Source organism: Podarcis muralis, chromosome 16 (assembly GCF_964188315.1).
Source record: "Podarcis muralis chromosome 16, rPodMur119.hap1.1, whole genome shotgun sequence".
Lineage (NCBI taxonomy): Eukaryota > Metazoa > Chordata > Lepidosauria > Squamata > Lacertidae > Podarcis > Podarcis muralis.
In genome coordinates, this window is record NC_135670.1 from 23,945,094 (window position 1) to 23,961,548 (window position 16,455).

A 16,455-nucleotide genomic window follows, 5' to 3' on the forward strand; every position below is an offset into this window, starting at 1 on the left:
AATAGTACTTAAATCCCTAAATGACCTAGGCCACAAATATCTGAAAGACCATCTCCATCACTACCAAGATCTTTGTGTGTTAAGATCTGCAGAGATAGTTCTGCCACCTTCCAAAGTGCAGAGAATGGTGGCCCAGGAGAGGACTTTCTCTGTGGTAGTCCCTGAATTGTGGAACTCCCTCCCCACAGAGGTGCATCTGGTATCTTCATCAAACAGTTTTCACCATATGCTCAAGATACACCTCTTTACCATGACCTCTGACCCCTGAAATATATTGTTTTAAGTTTGTGGGGGGCAAGACTCCCCTAAAATCTCTGGATTAAGTAAAGGGGTTAGAATTTAAGCAAACCCCTAATTCCTGGCTTTAGTAAATGTTGGAATTTAATCAGTGGATTTAACATTGAACCTTTCTGAGACCTGAAGGTGTAGGGCAGTATAATTTTTTTTAATAAATAACAACAACAACAATTCAAAAGTGTAAAAATACAGGCTGGACTTGTTTTCCTGACCAGGGAAAGGCCTGGGTATGGGCAATTATGGAGCAAAGGCAGAGCCATTAACCCATAAAGAAAGCCATCAACAAGGCAGGAGACCTTGAGCTCTAGGTATTTAGCAAAAGTCAATCATAGAGTTGGAAGGGGGAAGTTTCCAGGGTTACAGTGAGTGAAGATATACCATATAATGAAGGAGGGGTTCCTCCTTCAGTTGTGTGTTGGTGGGCAGAGATGAAAGGGGTTTAGGATTTCCAAGTGGATGACTTAACCAAACACAGGAAAAAGTGCCATTTTGGCAAGCAGTTTGGCAAAGAGAGGAAGTGGGGTCTGAGCACCATGTGAGCTGGCTGTGACAAAGAGACACAGAGAACATGGCTGATTTCTCTGCTTGCAAACCCAACTCTGCTATGCCTATGAGAGACGTATAGGGGCCCTTTTGGGGTGCTAATGCTCTGAACCCCTCCATAGTAGGCTCAGGTTGTGTATATATGTGTAAATAAACCATATATCATAAAAACACTACAGACTCCACTGTGCCTCCTTATTCTAAAAGGAAACACAGACCCTAGTAAGTATGCCTGGTACCCCTAGAATCTCTGAGTGGTGCGAGAGAGATACATGCTCACCACATTTTCTTAACTGTAGTTTGCTAAAAAAAAGGGAGGTGCAGAGGGCCTTGGTGGGCACCGAGGGGTGACCAAGGGTGCTTTGAGGCTACAGACGCCACATTGGAGATTCCAGAGGGACATATTCACCGGTGGGAGAGTGGACTGTACCAGTACAGTGCTTTCCAACATTAACCCTCCCACACACAAAACCCGGTTCCTTGAAAACAGAAAGTTAGCATATCAAGGATAACATTTCTTGCCCAGCCCCCACATATGTCAAGTTTTCTACTTGCAGGGAATTTTCCTGCATGCCCCCAAAAGAAAGAAAACAGATCCCTCCCTCCACCTGCCACCTGAAGTGGTACAGTCCATTCTACCACATCAGGGCTCAATCCCTTCACTCTCCTTTGTGCATCTATTCTGTTCTGAGAGCCTTTCAGTGGAGGCAGAACAGGCTGTGGTTCCGCTCATGGTCTCTTGGTCCACACGTCTTCTCCTATGCGCACCAGACTCACTCACTCTGTCATGCTGACTTGTAAGGGTGGGACGGCGTAGGAGTACAGCAGCAGCATGAAGCTGGTTAGGAGAGTCCCCAGGACGAGGCCCTTACACATGGACTTCCAGTTCTTCCCCTGATGCACCATCGCGATCACCTGAAAAGGAAAACAGAAAAAGGGCAGTGAATTCATGGGCAGATTCCTAGAAGCAAGAACACAAGAAGCTGCCTTATACTAAGAAAAACCTTTCGTCTCAAGTGTTGTCTACACCGGGGAGGTGAGGGTGGAGAACCTCCGGCTCTTTGCATATGGCCCTCAGAACTCACCCCAGGCCACAGCCTTCACTGGTACTGCTTTGAACCCCGAGTGTTTTCTTTACCTGCCTGGAAGGTGTCTCTGAACTAAAGATCCCCTCACGCCTTATATACCCAACTGATTGCTGAGGGTTTCCTGTAGATTTCATCTTAGCAGGAGGTCCATTCCATACAACGTAGTGTGGCGGCGGCTGCTCCCCTTTGGTATTCTCTCCCTCCCGTCTCTGTTGCCTCTTCGGCACCTGCTGAACACCTTCCTCTTGAACTTGCAGGTACTGAAGTGGGAGGGAGAAGAGTCAGCGCCAACACATACCAAAGAGGCTTGTAATCACGGGCAGATTGCTTAACTATATTTCCCTAACCCCTGGTTTCAAGCTTTGGTTAATTAAGAGAAGAGGCAAGGGACCTTTTTCAGAACGAGGGCCACATTCCCTCGTAGATATAATAATAATATTATAATAATTTATCATTTATACCCTGCCCATCTGGCTGAGTTTCCTCAACCACTCTGGCCGGCTCCCAATCAAGTGTTAAAAACAAGACAGCAATAAATATTAAAAACTTCCCTAAACAGGGCTGCCTTCAGGTGTCTTTTAAAGATAGGATAGCTGCTTATTTCCTTCACATCTGAAGGGAGGGCGTTCCACAGGGCGGGCGCCACTACCGAGAAGGCCCTATGTCTGGTTCCCTGTAACCTCACTTCTCGCAATGAGGGAACCGCCAGAAGGCCCATGGCGCTGGATCTCAGTGTCCGGGCTGAACGATGGGGGTGGAGACACTCCTTCAGGTATACAGGACCGAGGCCGTTTAGGGCTTTAAAGGTCAGCAGCCTTCTGGGGGCCACATGCCAGTGGTGGGCAAGGGTGGAGGCAAAAGTGAGTGGGGCAATTGATGCGGATGTTACTTTTGTGCAGTAATTTAACTTCTACACACACTTGCGTACCCGCCTCTGGGCAAGCAAGGGGCATTACTGGTGTTCAAGGACACATTCCAGTCGTGCAATAACCACTCAAGGAGGGTACAAAGCAGAGCCAGTGAAGGGGTGTGGCCTGGTGAGAGTTCCAAGGGCCAGATAGAGAGGCTTGGAGAGCCAGACCTGGCCCCCGAGTCTAAGGTTCCTCTCATCTGGTTAAGGCTGGCAGGAAAAATTTGAGCCAGAGAATAAACAAAGCACACAATCCCATAGGGCTCCTTATTTTGTAATGCGCTCCCCCCCCAAAAAAAAAATCCTACACACACACACACACACACACACACACACACACACCACAGACATACACCCCTCCTCCCTCTAGTCTATCTTAACAATTTGCTCAGCAACCTCCTTGCTAGCAGTGAGCAAAGGTGAAACATGAAAAGGCTACAGCACCTGCCTGCTGTCCGCAGGAGGAGTCTGCTGAAATCAGACCTCAGAGTTGCTCCAGGAGCTTCAGTGGCTGGATGGAGCAAATGCCTGGTCCTATCTGAGGCAGAGAGAATGCCTGAGCACCCGGTGTGTGAGTGTCTGCAATGCAGCAGCATTGTCCTCTGTGTCAGGCCAAGGAGACATACTTCCTGGGGCCTTGCAGTGGCAGAGCTGGCAATGGGCACGGCAGGCAGGCAGGCAGGCAGGCAGAGTTTTGGGAGAGAGTGCAAATGGGTTGCTCCCTGGCTCGCAGCCAGGAAGGTCTGATTGAAGGAGCGCTGGGTATCCAAACACCCTTCCTCAACCTGCTGCCCTCCGTGTGTTTATTTTTTTACCCCCTGCCATTTTAAAGGGCCTTAAGTTGTTAATTAGCCAAAGACCTGGGGGAAGAGAATTATTATTATTTGCCTGGCAACTAAAGATACTGTTGGGTGCCTTCCCCTCTCTGCCAAGCAAGAGCACATGGGATGCCAGGCACTCACCTGAAGTTTCCAAGGCAACCCCAAGTATAAGGTGTTGCTGTAGTTCACCGAGGTTAAAGCAGCTAAAGCAGTTAACCAGTTATACTCTGGTCTAGAATATGCCTTCTAGCCGAGTCTAACTTTGGGGACTACAACTTCTGTCAGCCTCAGACTTTGCTCCCATCAGCCTTAGCTTCATACAGCCATGTTGGCTGGAGGGGGGACTGATGGGAGCTGTAGTTCAACACATCTGGAGAGCACCAGGTTGGCGAAGGCTGGTTTCCTTAATGCTGGCTGAGTCATAGCAAGGCAAATGTTAGTCCTTGCATGTGGTGGGTAAGTGTCCGGTCGCTCATTTGCCATGAGCAGGTAGCCATCATAGGTTGAGGCTGTCATACACACACAACCTTCCCTCTCTGTTCTGGGGTTCTGGGCTGAGTGAAGTTCACTGTTCCTGTTTGATTCCCCACTATTTCAGTGACTGTCTCTGCCCTTGCCCTCATTGACAAAGAGACTGCCAAAGCGGTCTGAGTCCTTTCACCCTCCCCACCCAAAACATCTGGAGGCCATCAGGGTGGCAAAGGCTGGGGTAATGGAAGGAACTTCTGCATGGAACACTTTTTATATGCAGTTTCTATTTGGGGTTTGTGGTCTATTTCACCAGCTCGGCTCTCAAAAGGATCTCTTAGATGGAGGTCTAGTCTTGCTACCCCAAAACTCTTGAGGGTGATGACAGGGCACTTGGTTCAAATGCTAGAGACTCAGCCCCTTGCACAACCACCAAATGGCCAAAGGGAGGGTTGCAGCTCAGTGGTAGAGCATCTGCTTTGCATGCAGAAGGTCCAAAAATCCAATCCCCAGCAGCATCTCCAGGTAGGGCTGAAAGAGATTGAAACCCTGGAGAACTGCTGCCTGTCAGGGCAGGCAATAATGAGCTACCTGGTCTGATTCAGTAGAAGGCAACTTCCTATGCCCCTATTTAAATCAGCTCTTTACTCAGAAGCATGAGGACTAGGATCTTACTTTATTTTTAGAGCAAGAGCTGTAGATCAATCCCCAGCAGCTCCAGGTCGGGCTGGAAATGCCCCCTGCCTGAAACCATGGATTGCCACTGCCAGTCAGCATAGAGAAGCACTGAGCCTGTGTGTATGCCAGACATTTAAAGCATATATCCTCCCCCCATAATATTAGTAATTGTAGTTTGTTAAAGGTGCCGGGAATTATAGATCTGTGAGGGATACATTCCAGTTCCCAGGACTCCTTGGGGGGTGTTCAATATGCCGACATGGTATAAGGCACCTTCCTACATTCCATTTTTCAGCCCTCATCTTTTCTTCAAAAAGACATTTTAATTCCCCCACATCATTAAAGAACAGATAAATATATAAGGCAAATAAATGGTTACAACAAAATGATCAAAATCTATACATCAAAACAAAACCCGACAAGGAAGACAATCTAAACCAGCATCATGCGTGTAAATAAAATCAATCCATCAGCTAATTATTACCGGCTTTGTGAGAGAGACAATCTAAGGAGGACAGAGCTTTTTGTTTGCCTTGGCATCCTCGGAAAGTCCAGGGAGAGTGAGGGAGAAAAGATCTCTTTGTTACTTATTTCACCTTTTCCAGCTAGAGAGTAGGAGCCTGCGAGAGATGGCGACACAAAAGCACCCACCAGCAAAGTTATCCAGCTGAGACAGAAAAGGTCAGATGAGAGATTTCTGACATTTCTGAAACTAGAGGGGGAAAGAGAGCACATTCATCCAGAGAGATAAGACTACACACGTATCCACACTTACCTTCTGCCTTACACTGTCTCTAGGCACAAGTCTGTGATTTAAAGCTCTGTGCTGGAGCGCTCTTTGTTCCGCCCCGGAGCTTTCCCCAGAAAAACACGTTCTTAAAAGCTGAAGTGCAATAATTAGCAATTTGGTTTCTCTTGGATTGCTGTTTGCTCTGATTGAGCAGTAAAGGAATGGTTTCCCGGGGTGAAGAAAAGAACACTTGGTTATGGAGCTGTACATTCTTGGAAATCGTGGAGGAAAGGCAAGTGTGGGTAAGCCCTACGTTGGCTATTTCATGGGCTTCCATTCTAATCTGTTGGAGGGGAGGTTAAATGATGCAGCATCAGATCAAGTGTCACCCCCCCCCCCCGTTTCCCAGTCCATTTTCATGTCACTTTCCTGGTTGCAAAAAGTCTGATCTTTCGCTACAAGTCCAGTTCAAGGGTAAAAGCATTTAGTGGCACTTTGCTAGAGGCTAGCAAATATATTGCGACCTCTGTTCGACGGTCGGGTGCTGCCAGCTGGAAAAAGGCTTTTATCATATGAGGTCCAGTTAACAACCAAATTGGAGTGGGGGCGGCAGCGTGTGCTTGTGGGATAGCAGCTGGCAACTGATTAGGTTTCCGTTTAGGCATTAACATGCACCTGGAGCTGCCCTGAAAGTGAAGGTATCCAGCTGAAGCCAACGCTTTTTTTCTCCATTATGCTGGCAAGAGCCCCAATTATTGGCCCGGTCATGTAAAAAGGAGTCAAAGGTTTCTAGGGCATATGCAGAATGGCAGCTAAGAACGGAGAGAACTGTTCATTTCGATAAACTGGGTTCTCATTTTTCCAGCCTGACATTCAGTGCTCCACCTTTCTACAGCAATCTGCATTTAATTTTTGTAAAAAAAAAAAAAAATCCTCATGACAATTTGTCAGCATTTTAGTGTAAATGTCTAAGAATTTAAGAATGCTGCTGAGTGGAGCCAAAGGAGGCCCATATACAGTAGGAGACTCAAGGTTGTGGGTTTGAGCCCCATGCTAGGCAAAAAGTTTCCTGCACTGCAGGGAGTTGGACTAGATTACCCTCGTGGTCCCATCCAGCTCTACAATTCTATTATTCTAGTCCAGCATCTATTCTAGTTTTTGCAGTAGCCAACCAGCGGCAAGCCCATAAGCAGGACCCAAGCATTTAAAGCCCCTCCCCCAATTCTGGAAACTGTAGTTTACACCTCACGGAGTTACAACTCCCAATGCCTTCAAACTGCAACTCCCAGGGTTCGGGGGGGGGGGGTGTACTTCAACTGTGTGTACATAGCCAATCCCAATGACCAAGTTAAGAACATAATAAGAGTCTATTATAGTCCCAATAGCTCAACAGCCTTCCTTCTGCACAGCAGCCAAATCATTTGCTAAGTGTAAACAGTGGGATTATACAAACTCAGAGACTTTTACAGTAATCCAAAGACCCTTACAGCTCCAGAAATTATAATCTCTTGATTATCCTTATGTGGAAGGTCCCAAGTTCACTGAGGTCCAGCACCAAGGGCCTTCTGGTGGTTCCCTCCCTGCGACAAGTGCAAATTCTCCTTTTAATGTGAACTGAATAAAATTTCTCTCACAATCAAACTAAACTTCTTGCTAAGGCTGCAACCCATCAATTGACCTTCTTGGTAGTGGTGCCCTCCCATCAGATGTCAAGGAAATAAACAACTATCTGACTTTTAGAAGACATCTGAAGGCAAGGTTTAGGGAGGTCTAGGGAGGTTTTTAATGTTTGATGTTTTATCGTGTTTTTAATATTCTGTTGGGAGCCGCCCAGAGCGGCTGGGGAAACCCAGCCGGATGGGCAGGGTATAATTAATAATAATTACCGTATTTTTTGCTCTATAAGATGCACCAGACCACAACACGCACCTAGTTTTTGGAGGAGGAAAACAATAAAAAAAATATATCCTGAATCTCAGAAGCCAGAACAGCAAGAGGAATCGCTGTGCAGTGAAAGCAGCAATCCCTCTTGCTGTTCTGGGCTGCATCAATAGGAGTATAGCATCTAGATCAAGGGAAGTAATAGTGCCACTGTATTCTGCTCTGGTCAGACCTCACCTAGAGTACTGTGTCCAGTTCTGGGCACCACAGTTCAAGAAGGACACTGACAAACTGGAACGTGTCCAGAGAAGGGCAACCAAAATGGTCAAAGGCCTGGAAACGATGCCTTATGAGGAACGGCTAAGGGAGCTGGGCATGTTTAGCCTGGAGAAGAGGAGGTTAAGGGGTGATATGATAGCCATGTTCAAATATATAAATATATAAAAGGATGTCATGTGGAGGAGGGAGAAAGGTTGTTTTCTGCTGCTCCAGAGAAGCGGACACGGAGCAATGGATCCAAACTACAGGAAATAAGATTCCACCTAAACATTAGGAAGAACTTCCTGACAGTAAGAGCTGTTCAACAGTGGAATTTGCTGCCAAGGAGTGTGGTGGAGTCTCCTTCTTTGGAGGTCTTTAAGCAGAGGCTTGACAACCATATGTCAGGAGTGCTCTGATGGTGTTTCCTGCTTGGCAGGGGGTTGAACTCGATGGCCCTTGTGGTCTATTCCAACTCTATGATTCTATGATTCTGGCTTCTGGGATAGCTGCGCAGCCTGCATTCGCTCCATAAGAAGAACACACATTTCCCCTTACTTTTTAGGAGGGAAAAAGTGAGTCTGATAGAGCAAAAAATACGGTATTTCCTGCCAAAATAATTGCAAATTCTTTAGTGACTCAAAAGCATTCAGATTTGGCATATGAGCTGTGTGCAAATTTATTGAACAGCATCCGAATTTGGAATGTTACTGTGCATATACAAACTCCCAAGAATGGGCTTACTTCCAACAGCACCCTCTCCATATCAGTCTGAAGTTGTGGGCACACTATACATTTAAAGTACACATAAAGCACATCCTCTACCCCCCCCCTCCAATAATCCAGAAAAAGAAAATTGTAGTTTACCCCTTACAGAGCTACAATTCCCAGCACCCTTAATAAACTACTGTTCCTCGGGTGTACTTGAAATGTATGGCATGCATAAGAGAGAAGTTAGGGTTGAGGAATGGATGCATGGTGCTACTGGCTGCATTATGTAGCTGAGATTCTCATCTCAATGAATAATGAATGGAAATTGTAAATAGATCCTGAACTGGGTAACAAGACTCCCTTATTCTTTCTTGACATTCAACACTGCATCCCAGTGTCTTTATGTTGACCTTTCCCTTGGAGGCTGATCCACAGAAAAAACTGGGAACCTGATACAAACTGGAGGGGAAAGAAAGACAGAGAGAGAGGTTGCGGGGCAGAGAAGGGAGGTCCAGCCACTGCCTGGTTTGGCACACAGGAGACCACCTAGAGCATGGGTAGGCAAACTAAGGCCCGGGGGCCGGATCAGGCCCAATTGCCCACGGACGGTCTGGGAATCAGCGTGTTTTTACATGAGTAGAATATGTCCTTTTATTTAAAATGCACCTCTGGGTTATTTGTGGGCCATAGGAATTTGTTCATTCCCCCCCCCAAAAAAATATAGTCCGGCCCCCCCACAAGGTCTGAGGGACAGTGGACCGGCCCCCTGCTGAAAAAGTTTGCTGACCCCTGACCTAGAGCTTTGTGGCACCTCCAGTTTGGCTGCCTTTCTTCATATATTATTTCATGCCACCCAGTGGCAGATCATAAGGTACCACTGCCTGGGGTGGGCGCATGGGGTGTGTCCCTGAGGGGGGCAGGGGGCAGAGGGAGCCCACCGAGGCTCTCATCACAAAGCGGGATGTGGGTGTACTTGTACACCGCAGCCCAGTGGAGGAGAGGGGTGGCAACGCTGCCACCATCTCTCCTCCACTCCACCCCTGAGTCAGACCTGACCCGGGAGTGGAGCTGCGGCTGGGTGTGAGGAAGCTGTCTCGGCAATGAAGGAGCCTGTCATGGGGGCAACTGATCGCACCCCCTCCAAAAAATGCACCCAGGGCTGCGGCCCGCCCCCCACGCTATGCCACTGACACCACCCCAGTCTTTGGGTGGTGCAAGATTCCAGGGGTCCAGGCACTTACCCAGGGTTCATGTTTCCTTTTGAAATGAGGCACAGTGGAGACTGTGGGGTCTCCCCCCTCCCTGCATTTAATCAATCAAAGGCCCATGTGGGTTGATTTCCTTTCTCTGTATTCCATGTCATACTTTGATCGCTTGTAATGAAATCAACATGGTTAAAAAATGCTCTTACTGTATCTCACTTTAAATTGTTCTTTAGTCACTGAATTCCTTCCCGTTTAGTTTCTGTGCTCTGGTTTCCTTCTGCGGTGTATAATTGAGGGGAAAAGTTACATTTTGGCACGGATGGGGGACAAATGAGATTCAGTTGGCATTTAAAGATGAACCTATATAGCTCTCACTTTCCAAAACACCACACAAACCAAAACGCAGCCTCGAAAATTCACACAATTTTGCAATGCAGTTCTCTAGCCAGGAGATGTGTACAACAATGCAGGGTAAACTATGCATCGAAATGAATGCGTTAGTGAAAAAGCACACCAAAAATGCAAGATACATGGGGAAATTGCTTTGCCAAAATGTGTATATTAAGCAAAAATGCATATAAAAATGTGTATAAGAAGAGAAATTTGCGCCAGAATTCTGATGAATGTTCAGGAGAAATTATTTTACAAAATTTTCAAACTGATGTGGAACCGTAGAGAACTGGAAAAACAAGAAACAGTGAATCCAGAAGTGTCAGATTCAGCCACCCCTACATTCTGGTAACCCTAAAAGGTAGGAGTTTATCACACACTATCATAGATAATGACCAGAGGGTTGCCTCCATGCTAATGCCATTTTAGTGTTACTTTATTTTTTAAATAGATTTTATTTTGACAAAGCAATAATCATAAATAAATAAGAATAAAAATGTGTACCCCACCACCATCTTTATGATATATGGTTTATTTATACAACCTGAGCCACGAAGGAGGGGTCCATAGCATTCGCTCCACAAGAGGGTCCTGTTTCTCCCATTGCTGCTGCCTCTAATTCAAACAATCAGCCCACATCATACTCTGACCACCCCCAGCTTGCTACCACTTGCAGACTGACACGCTTCCCCCCTCAGTTACACCACATCTAACTGAAATGCTAAAACTTCCTCCTAACAAAAACTCAGGCACTGTCTTCACACTATTTCAAAACTCAGGGTGGAACTTCACTCATCTCCTGCCAACCTAGCAGTTCGAAAGCACATCAAAGTGCAAGATAAATTGTTACTGCTCCAGCGGGAAGGTAAACGGCATTTCTGTGCGCTGCTCTGGTTTCGCCAGAAGCGGCTTAGTCACGCTGGCCACATGACCCGGAAAAACTGTCTGCGGACAAACGTCGGCTCCCTCGGCCAGTAAATAGAGATGAGTGCCGCAGCCCCAGAGTCAATCGCGATTGGACTTAACTGTCAGGGGTCCTTAACCTTTTTTCATCCATTAAACTCCAACACCCACTAGACCCAGGAATTTACGAGAGTCAAGGCTCACACAAATTCATAACAATATGAACATAAGACTTCTGGCAAGGAAAGATGGTGAGCGTCATGGCTGTGTGGAGCTCCTGAGGACTGCCAGCACCAACTGCGCTGCCTGGCTATTCCCTGCGCCGGCAACACCGCTGCCGCCACCACCACCACTGCCGTGATGGGGGGGGCCAGGAGTGCCCAACGTGACAATCAGGGAGGCCACACGGAGCCCCTAGCCCCCCCCCCCCAGCAGCCTTGACCCCACCGGGACCGGGAGCACCCTACCAACAGCCCAGCTGAACAGAAAACAAAAGGCAAAAAGGAGACCAGCTTGCCACTGCAGCCACTACCAAGGGAGAGAGGTAGGTGTTAGGATATTTCCGTTCCACCTTAAGAGAGAGCAGGCTTGTGAGTCACAGAGTCTGCGTATTTCCTGTTACAGGATGTTTATGCTTGCTGTTTCCTTTCGATTTCAGTCGGTCAGAGACACTGACACAGAACGGTCATGTTTTCTCTTTGTTCTGTTCAACGCTAAATAAAGCCTGTAAATTATGCTCTCTTCTGCGGTGCAAGCTTTCTGGCTGTGGTTTCTGCTGATAAAGAACAGTGTGCACAAGCCTGGAATGTGGCAAACTATTTCTGAGGCTTTGTGTCGCTAACTGCTGGATCTGCCTGGCTACGGGAGATCGATGGACGTTCGGCAGCCGGCTTGGGGCCATGATGGACTATATCTCCCTGGCAGTTTCCCAACAACAAGGTTTCGGGCCCAGATTCACAGCACCTACAGGAGAGTAAAAGCTGCAACAGACTGCGTTTGAGAGGTATGAAGTGGGAAAAGCGAAAGAAAGGGAGGCTTTTCTGTTTTACCTCGGACGGAGCCTTTGAACTCCGGCAAGGCTTAATTGGCCTGGGAGCTGCGCCAAAGAGGCTTCGTGATTAATGGCTGCCAAGATAAGGAGTCTCTGAAGTAGAAAAAGACTCACGGCTCAAGTAAAAAGCTGGAATGGAGTTTTTCCACGCTTTTGAAGCTTCTGAAGCTGCTGAGTGCCCAAAGTTAAATCGGCACAATTATCAGACCTGGGCAAAATGGTGTGAGAGTTTGCTGCGTCAGTTTAGGGTGTGGCACACTGTATCTGAGGCCCCCCCAGTTCCTCTGACAGAGAGATGGAAAGCCGATGATTCGAAGGCGATTGACGTAATAGTCTTATCTGTATCTCTTGAGGAAATTAAGACGCTGGCTGGCAACACCACTGCACGTGGAATGTGGTATGCTTTGATGAAAGCTCACAAGTCAGTCATCCCAGCCCAGAGTTTGACTGCATCGGAGGTCCTGGCTGTTTCCCAGAATGCGAGTGAATGCAGGGATGCTGAGGGCACCGGTTGCAAGCTGCAGGGGGAGCAGACTGTGATGTCATCCCAGGCAGCATTCCAGCCTCCAGAGGGAGCCAAGGAGTCGGCAGCTGAGAGCTCTGTTTCTCGTGAGAACCAAGGTCATCGCCTTTGCAGAGGCCGGAAAGGCAAAGGTAAACAAAGACAGATGCCTACAGATGGCCCGAAGCAGAAGAGGGGTGAAGAGCCCACGCCAGTGGAAAACAAGGCTTTGTTAGCTGGCACTGCTTCACCAAAGGCTCAAGGCACGTCTGCTGACCAGAAGCAGGGGGGCAAGCTGCAAAAGCCCACGCCAGTGGAAGACAAGGCTATGTCTGCTGGCACAGCTTCACCAAAGGCTAAAGGCACGTCTGCTGGCCAGGAGCAGCAGGGGGGCAAGCTGCAAAAGCCCAAGTCAGTGGAAAACAAGGGTTTGCTTGCTGTAAAGACTGCTCCAACAGCCAAAGGCAGGTTTATTATCGATTCAGGTGCCAGCCGCCATATTTCGAAGGATCGCCACCTGTTTATCTCCTTCAAGCCTCAGGAAGGTGAGATCCACCTGGCTGATGGAAGGACGTTGCAAATTGCAGGAGAAGGGACTGTGAAACTTGCAAGTTTGCATACAACCATCAGTAATGTTCTGTATGTTCCTGGAGCTGCAAGCAATTTGTTGAGCGTCCCGCAGCTTACTGGACGTGGTTTTCAGATTTCCTTCAAGAGGAGCGTCTGTGTCATCAGTAAAGGCAAAGAGGACTATTTGCATGCAAAGTTTATGGATGGTTTGTTCCATATAACTTATGATGACACTGCTGTTGTATCTAATGCTGATTCTTGTTGTGTTGCACAAACTAACAAAGTTCTTCATGCAGGTTGCATTCATGAAGCGCATCGAAGGTTTGGTCACCTCTCTTGGAAGGCACTGGCCAAGATGCCAGAGGTGGTTGAAGGTTTGAACATCAAACCCTGTAAATTTCACATGAAATGTGTATCTTGTGCAGAGAACAAGGTGAAGGTTGCTCCAAAAGGCAAAGAGTCTAGCAGGCAGGCTTCCAAGCCCTACCAGCTAGTGCACGCAGACCTGGTTGGGCCACTTACGCCCTCTTTAGGAGGAGCAAGGTTCTTCATGGTTCTAATTGATTCTTTTTCTAGGTACATTCATGTGTTTATGCTCGAGCAGAAATCGCAAGCGTTTCCGAAGTTTAAGGCATTCTGTGCTTGGTTGGAGAATGTGCACGGTAAACGTATTTCCTGTCTGTTTTCCGATCGAGGTGGGGAATTCACTTCTCAGCAGTTTGAAGCTTTCCTGACTGAGAAGGGAATCCAGCATGACATGTCAACCCCCAGATCGCCATGGATGAATGGGCTTGCGGAGAGAGCAAATCAGACATTGCTGCAAGGAATGAAAACCTTGTTGCATGATGCCAATCTCCCTGATAAGTTTTGGGGGGAGGCTTTAGGGAATCTGGTTTACTCCGTTAATCGCAGATTGTCATCACCCATTGGTTGTACCCCCTATGAGAAGATGTTTGGCAAGAAACCCAACACCAAACACATGAGAATTTTTGGTTCTGACATGTGGGTACGCACCCCACAAACCAACAAGCTTGGGAAGCGTGGGGCACATGGTTTGTTCATGGGGTACGAAAAAGGTGCATACAGGGTATGGATGACTGACTCTAAATCCATAAAGTTCACAAGGAGTGTTGAGTACAATCCTAAGTGGGGGGAAAATGTGGGAATTTTCCAGAGTTACCCAGAGGAGGATGAAGGTGATGTGGAGAAAGCAGATCATGCTGAGAAAGCTGAGGAAACTGAGGATGAGGATGATGATGATGATGATGAGAGTTCGGATTCCAGTTCATTGGGCGGCGCTGCTGCTGATGTCAGTGAGAGTGATGACACAGCAGACTACAAGAGTGCAAAGGCCTCAGTCAGACCATCTGATGCGTCTGACAATGAACTGGAAGAACCACTGTTCACCATTGGTCATTTTTCTCCTAAGAAAGAGGAGATGAGTCCAGAAGACTTGCGTCTAGTACGTAGGTCTGAAAGGGCGACCAAAGGCAGACCTCCAAAGAGATTTGCTGATGAGTTTGCTAAGACTGCAACTGCTGTTCTTAGTAGCTCAGAGAAGGTGTGGGAACCTTCAAGCTTCAAAGAGGTTCAGGAGTTAACCTCTAAAGATGCTGAGCCTTGGCTTAATGCCATGAAGGCTGAAGTTGATTCCTTGAACAGGAACCAAACTTGGGAACTGGTACCGGTAGTCCCAGGTATGAGACTGGTTGGCAGCAAATGGGTCTTCAAGGCCAAGACAGACCAGAATGGCAAGGTTGTCAGACACAAAGCCAGATTGGTTGCCAGAGGTTTTTCACAGGTACCAGGACAGGATTACCACGAGACCTACTCACCCACAGTCAAATATGAGAGCATTCGGCTGATGCTCAAGATCGCTGCGGAGGAGAAACTGCATGTTTCCCACCACGACATTAATACAGCTTTTTTGTACGGGATATTGAACGAAGAGCTGTTCATGCTTCCACCTGATGGGATGGAGATACAGAAGGGAATGGTCTGTAAACTGCGGAAATCCTTATATGGTCTCAAGCAGAGTGCCAGGTGTTGGAACACAAAACTCACTGAGACATTGCTTTCTCTAGGTTTTCACCAGGGCAAAGCTGATCCATGTGTGTTTGTCAAGGAGGAGGGGCAAAACAAACTGTATTGTTTATGTTTTGTTGATGATCTTCTGATGTTTTGGAAGAATCAGGCTTTCTATCAAAGCACCCTAGCTCAGCTGAAGGAGCACTTTGACATGAAGGATCTTGGTGAGGTATCCAACTATCTTTCTCTGCAGGTGGAGAAGGACCAAGCAGGTAATTTTCTGGTACACCAAACACAGAAAATTGCTGATGTATTAACCAGGTTGAATTTGGTTGATGCAAACCCAGCAGACACACCGATGGTGACAGGTTACCAGGTAGATAGTACTGCTGAAGCGTTTTCTGACACAACGCTATACAGATGCGTTCTAGGCAAGCTGAATTTCATTGCCAGATGTTCAAGACCTGACATAGCTGTAAGCTGTAATCTGCTTAGCAGACATGCCAACAATCCTACGGTTCAGGATTGGAAAGCTCTGAAGCGCATAGCCCGCTATTTGAAAGGGACTATGCACTACAGGCTGAGGTTCACCAGTCAGAAGACTGGAGGTCTTGAAATCTTTGCAGATGCAAGTTTTGGAAGTGACACCACAGATGGTACAAGCACTTCTGGAGTATGCTACATGTACAACCACTGCCTGTTTGACTGGTTGTGCAAGAAGCAAACAACAGTGAGCCTAAGTTCCTGTGAAGCAGAACTCTGTCATTTTCACTCATGGATTGTGAATGGTTGATGCAACTGTTTAAGGACATCGGGGTTTCTGTGAAATGTCCTATACAAGTGTATCAAGACAATAGATCATGTTTGGCTTTGCTGAACTCCGAGAGTTGCAAGCAAAGAACCAAGTACTTGCAGATTAAGCTACATCGTGCAAGAGAGTGTATTCAGAAAGGACTGATTCAGGTGTCCTACATGCCAGGAAATGAAATTCCTGCTGATCTGTTGTCTAAGGTTGTTAACAGAGAACAACATAAGGTTTATGTACAAAGGTTGCAATTGAGTGAACCACAGGTACTACAGGTTACACGGAAAGGGGGAGGATGTTAGGATATTTCCGTTCCACCTTAAGAGAGAGCAGGCTTGTGAGTCACAGAGTCTGCGTATTTCCTGTTACAGGATGTTTATGCTTGCTGTTTCCTTTCGATTTCAGTCGGTCAGAGACACTGACACAGAACGGTCATGTTTTCTCTTTGTTCTGTTCAACGCTAAATAAAGTCTGTAAATTATGCTCTCTTCTGCGGTGCAAGCTTTCTGGCTGTGGTTTCTGCTGATAAAGAACAGTGTGCACAAGCCTGGAATGTGGCAAACTATTTCTGAGGCTTTGTGTCGCTAACTGCTGGATCTGCCTGGCTACGGGAGAT

General features: G+C 47.2%; 1 protein-coding gene across 10 annotated transcripts in view; it reads right to left on the reverse strand.

Annotated features, from left to right (window-relative positions):
- GAL3ST1 (galactose-3-O-sulfotransferase 1) overlaps window positions 1-16,455 on the reverse strand; it is a 43,368-nt gene that overhangs the window by 5,313 nt on the left and 21,600 nt on the right. For 6 of the 10 annotated variants that reach the window (XM_077920467.1, XM_077920468.1, XM_077920469.1 and 3 more), the window contains one exon: window positions 1,622-1,755. In XM_077920467.1, coding sequence (XP_077776593.1) covers window positions 1,622-1,746 — 125 coding nt within the window. In that variant the 5' untranslated portion in view covers window positions 1,747-1,755. Of the gene's footprint in view, window positions 1-1,621; window positions 1,756-1,978; window positions 2,405-5,289; window positions 5,426-5,580; window positions 6,418-16,455 lie in introns of those variants that run through there. The other 4 variants (XM_077920465.1, XM_077920459.1, XM_077920461.1 and 1 more) reach the window with 4 other exon arrangements.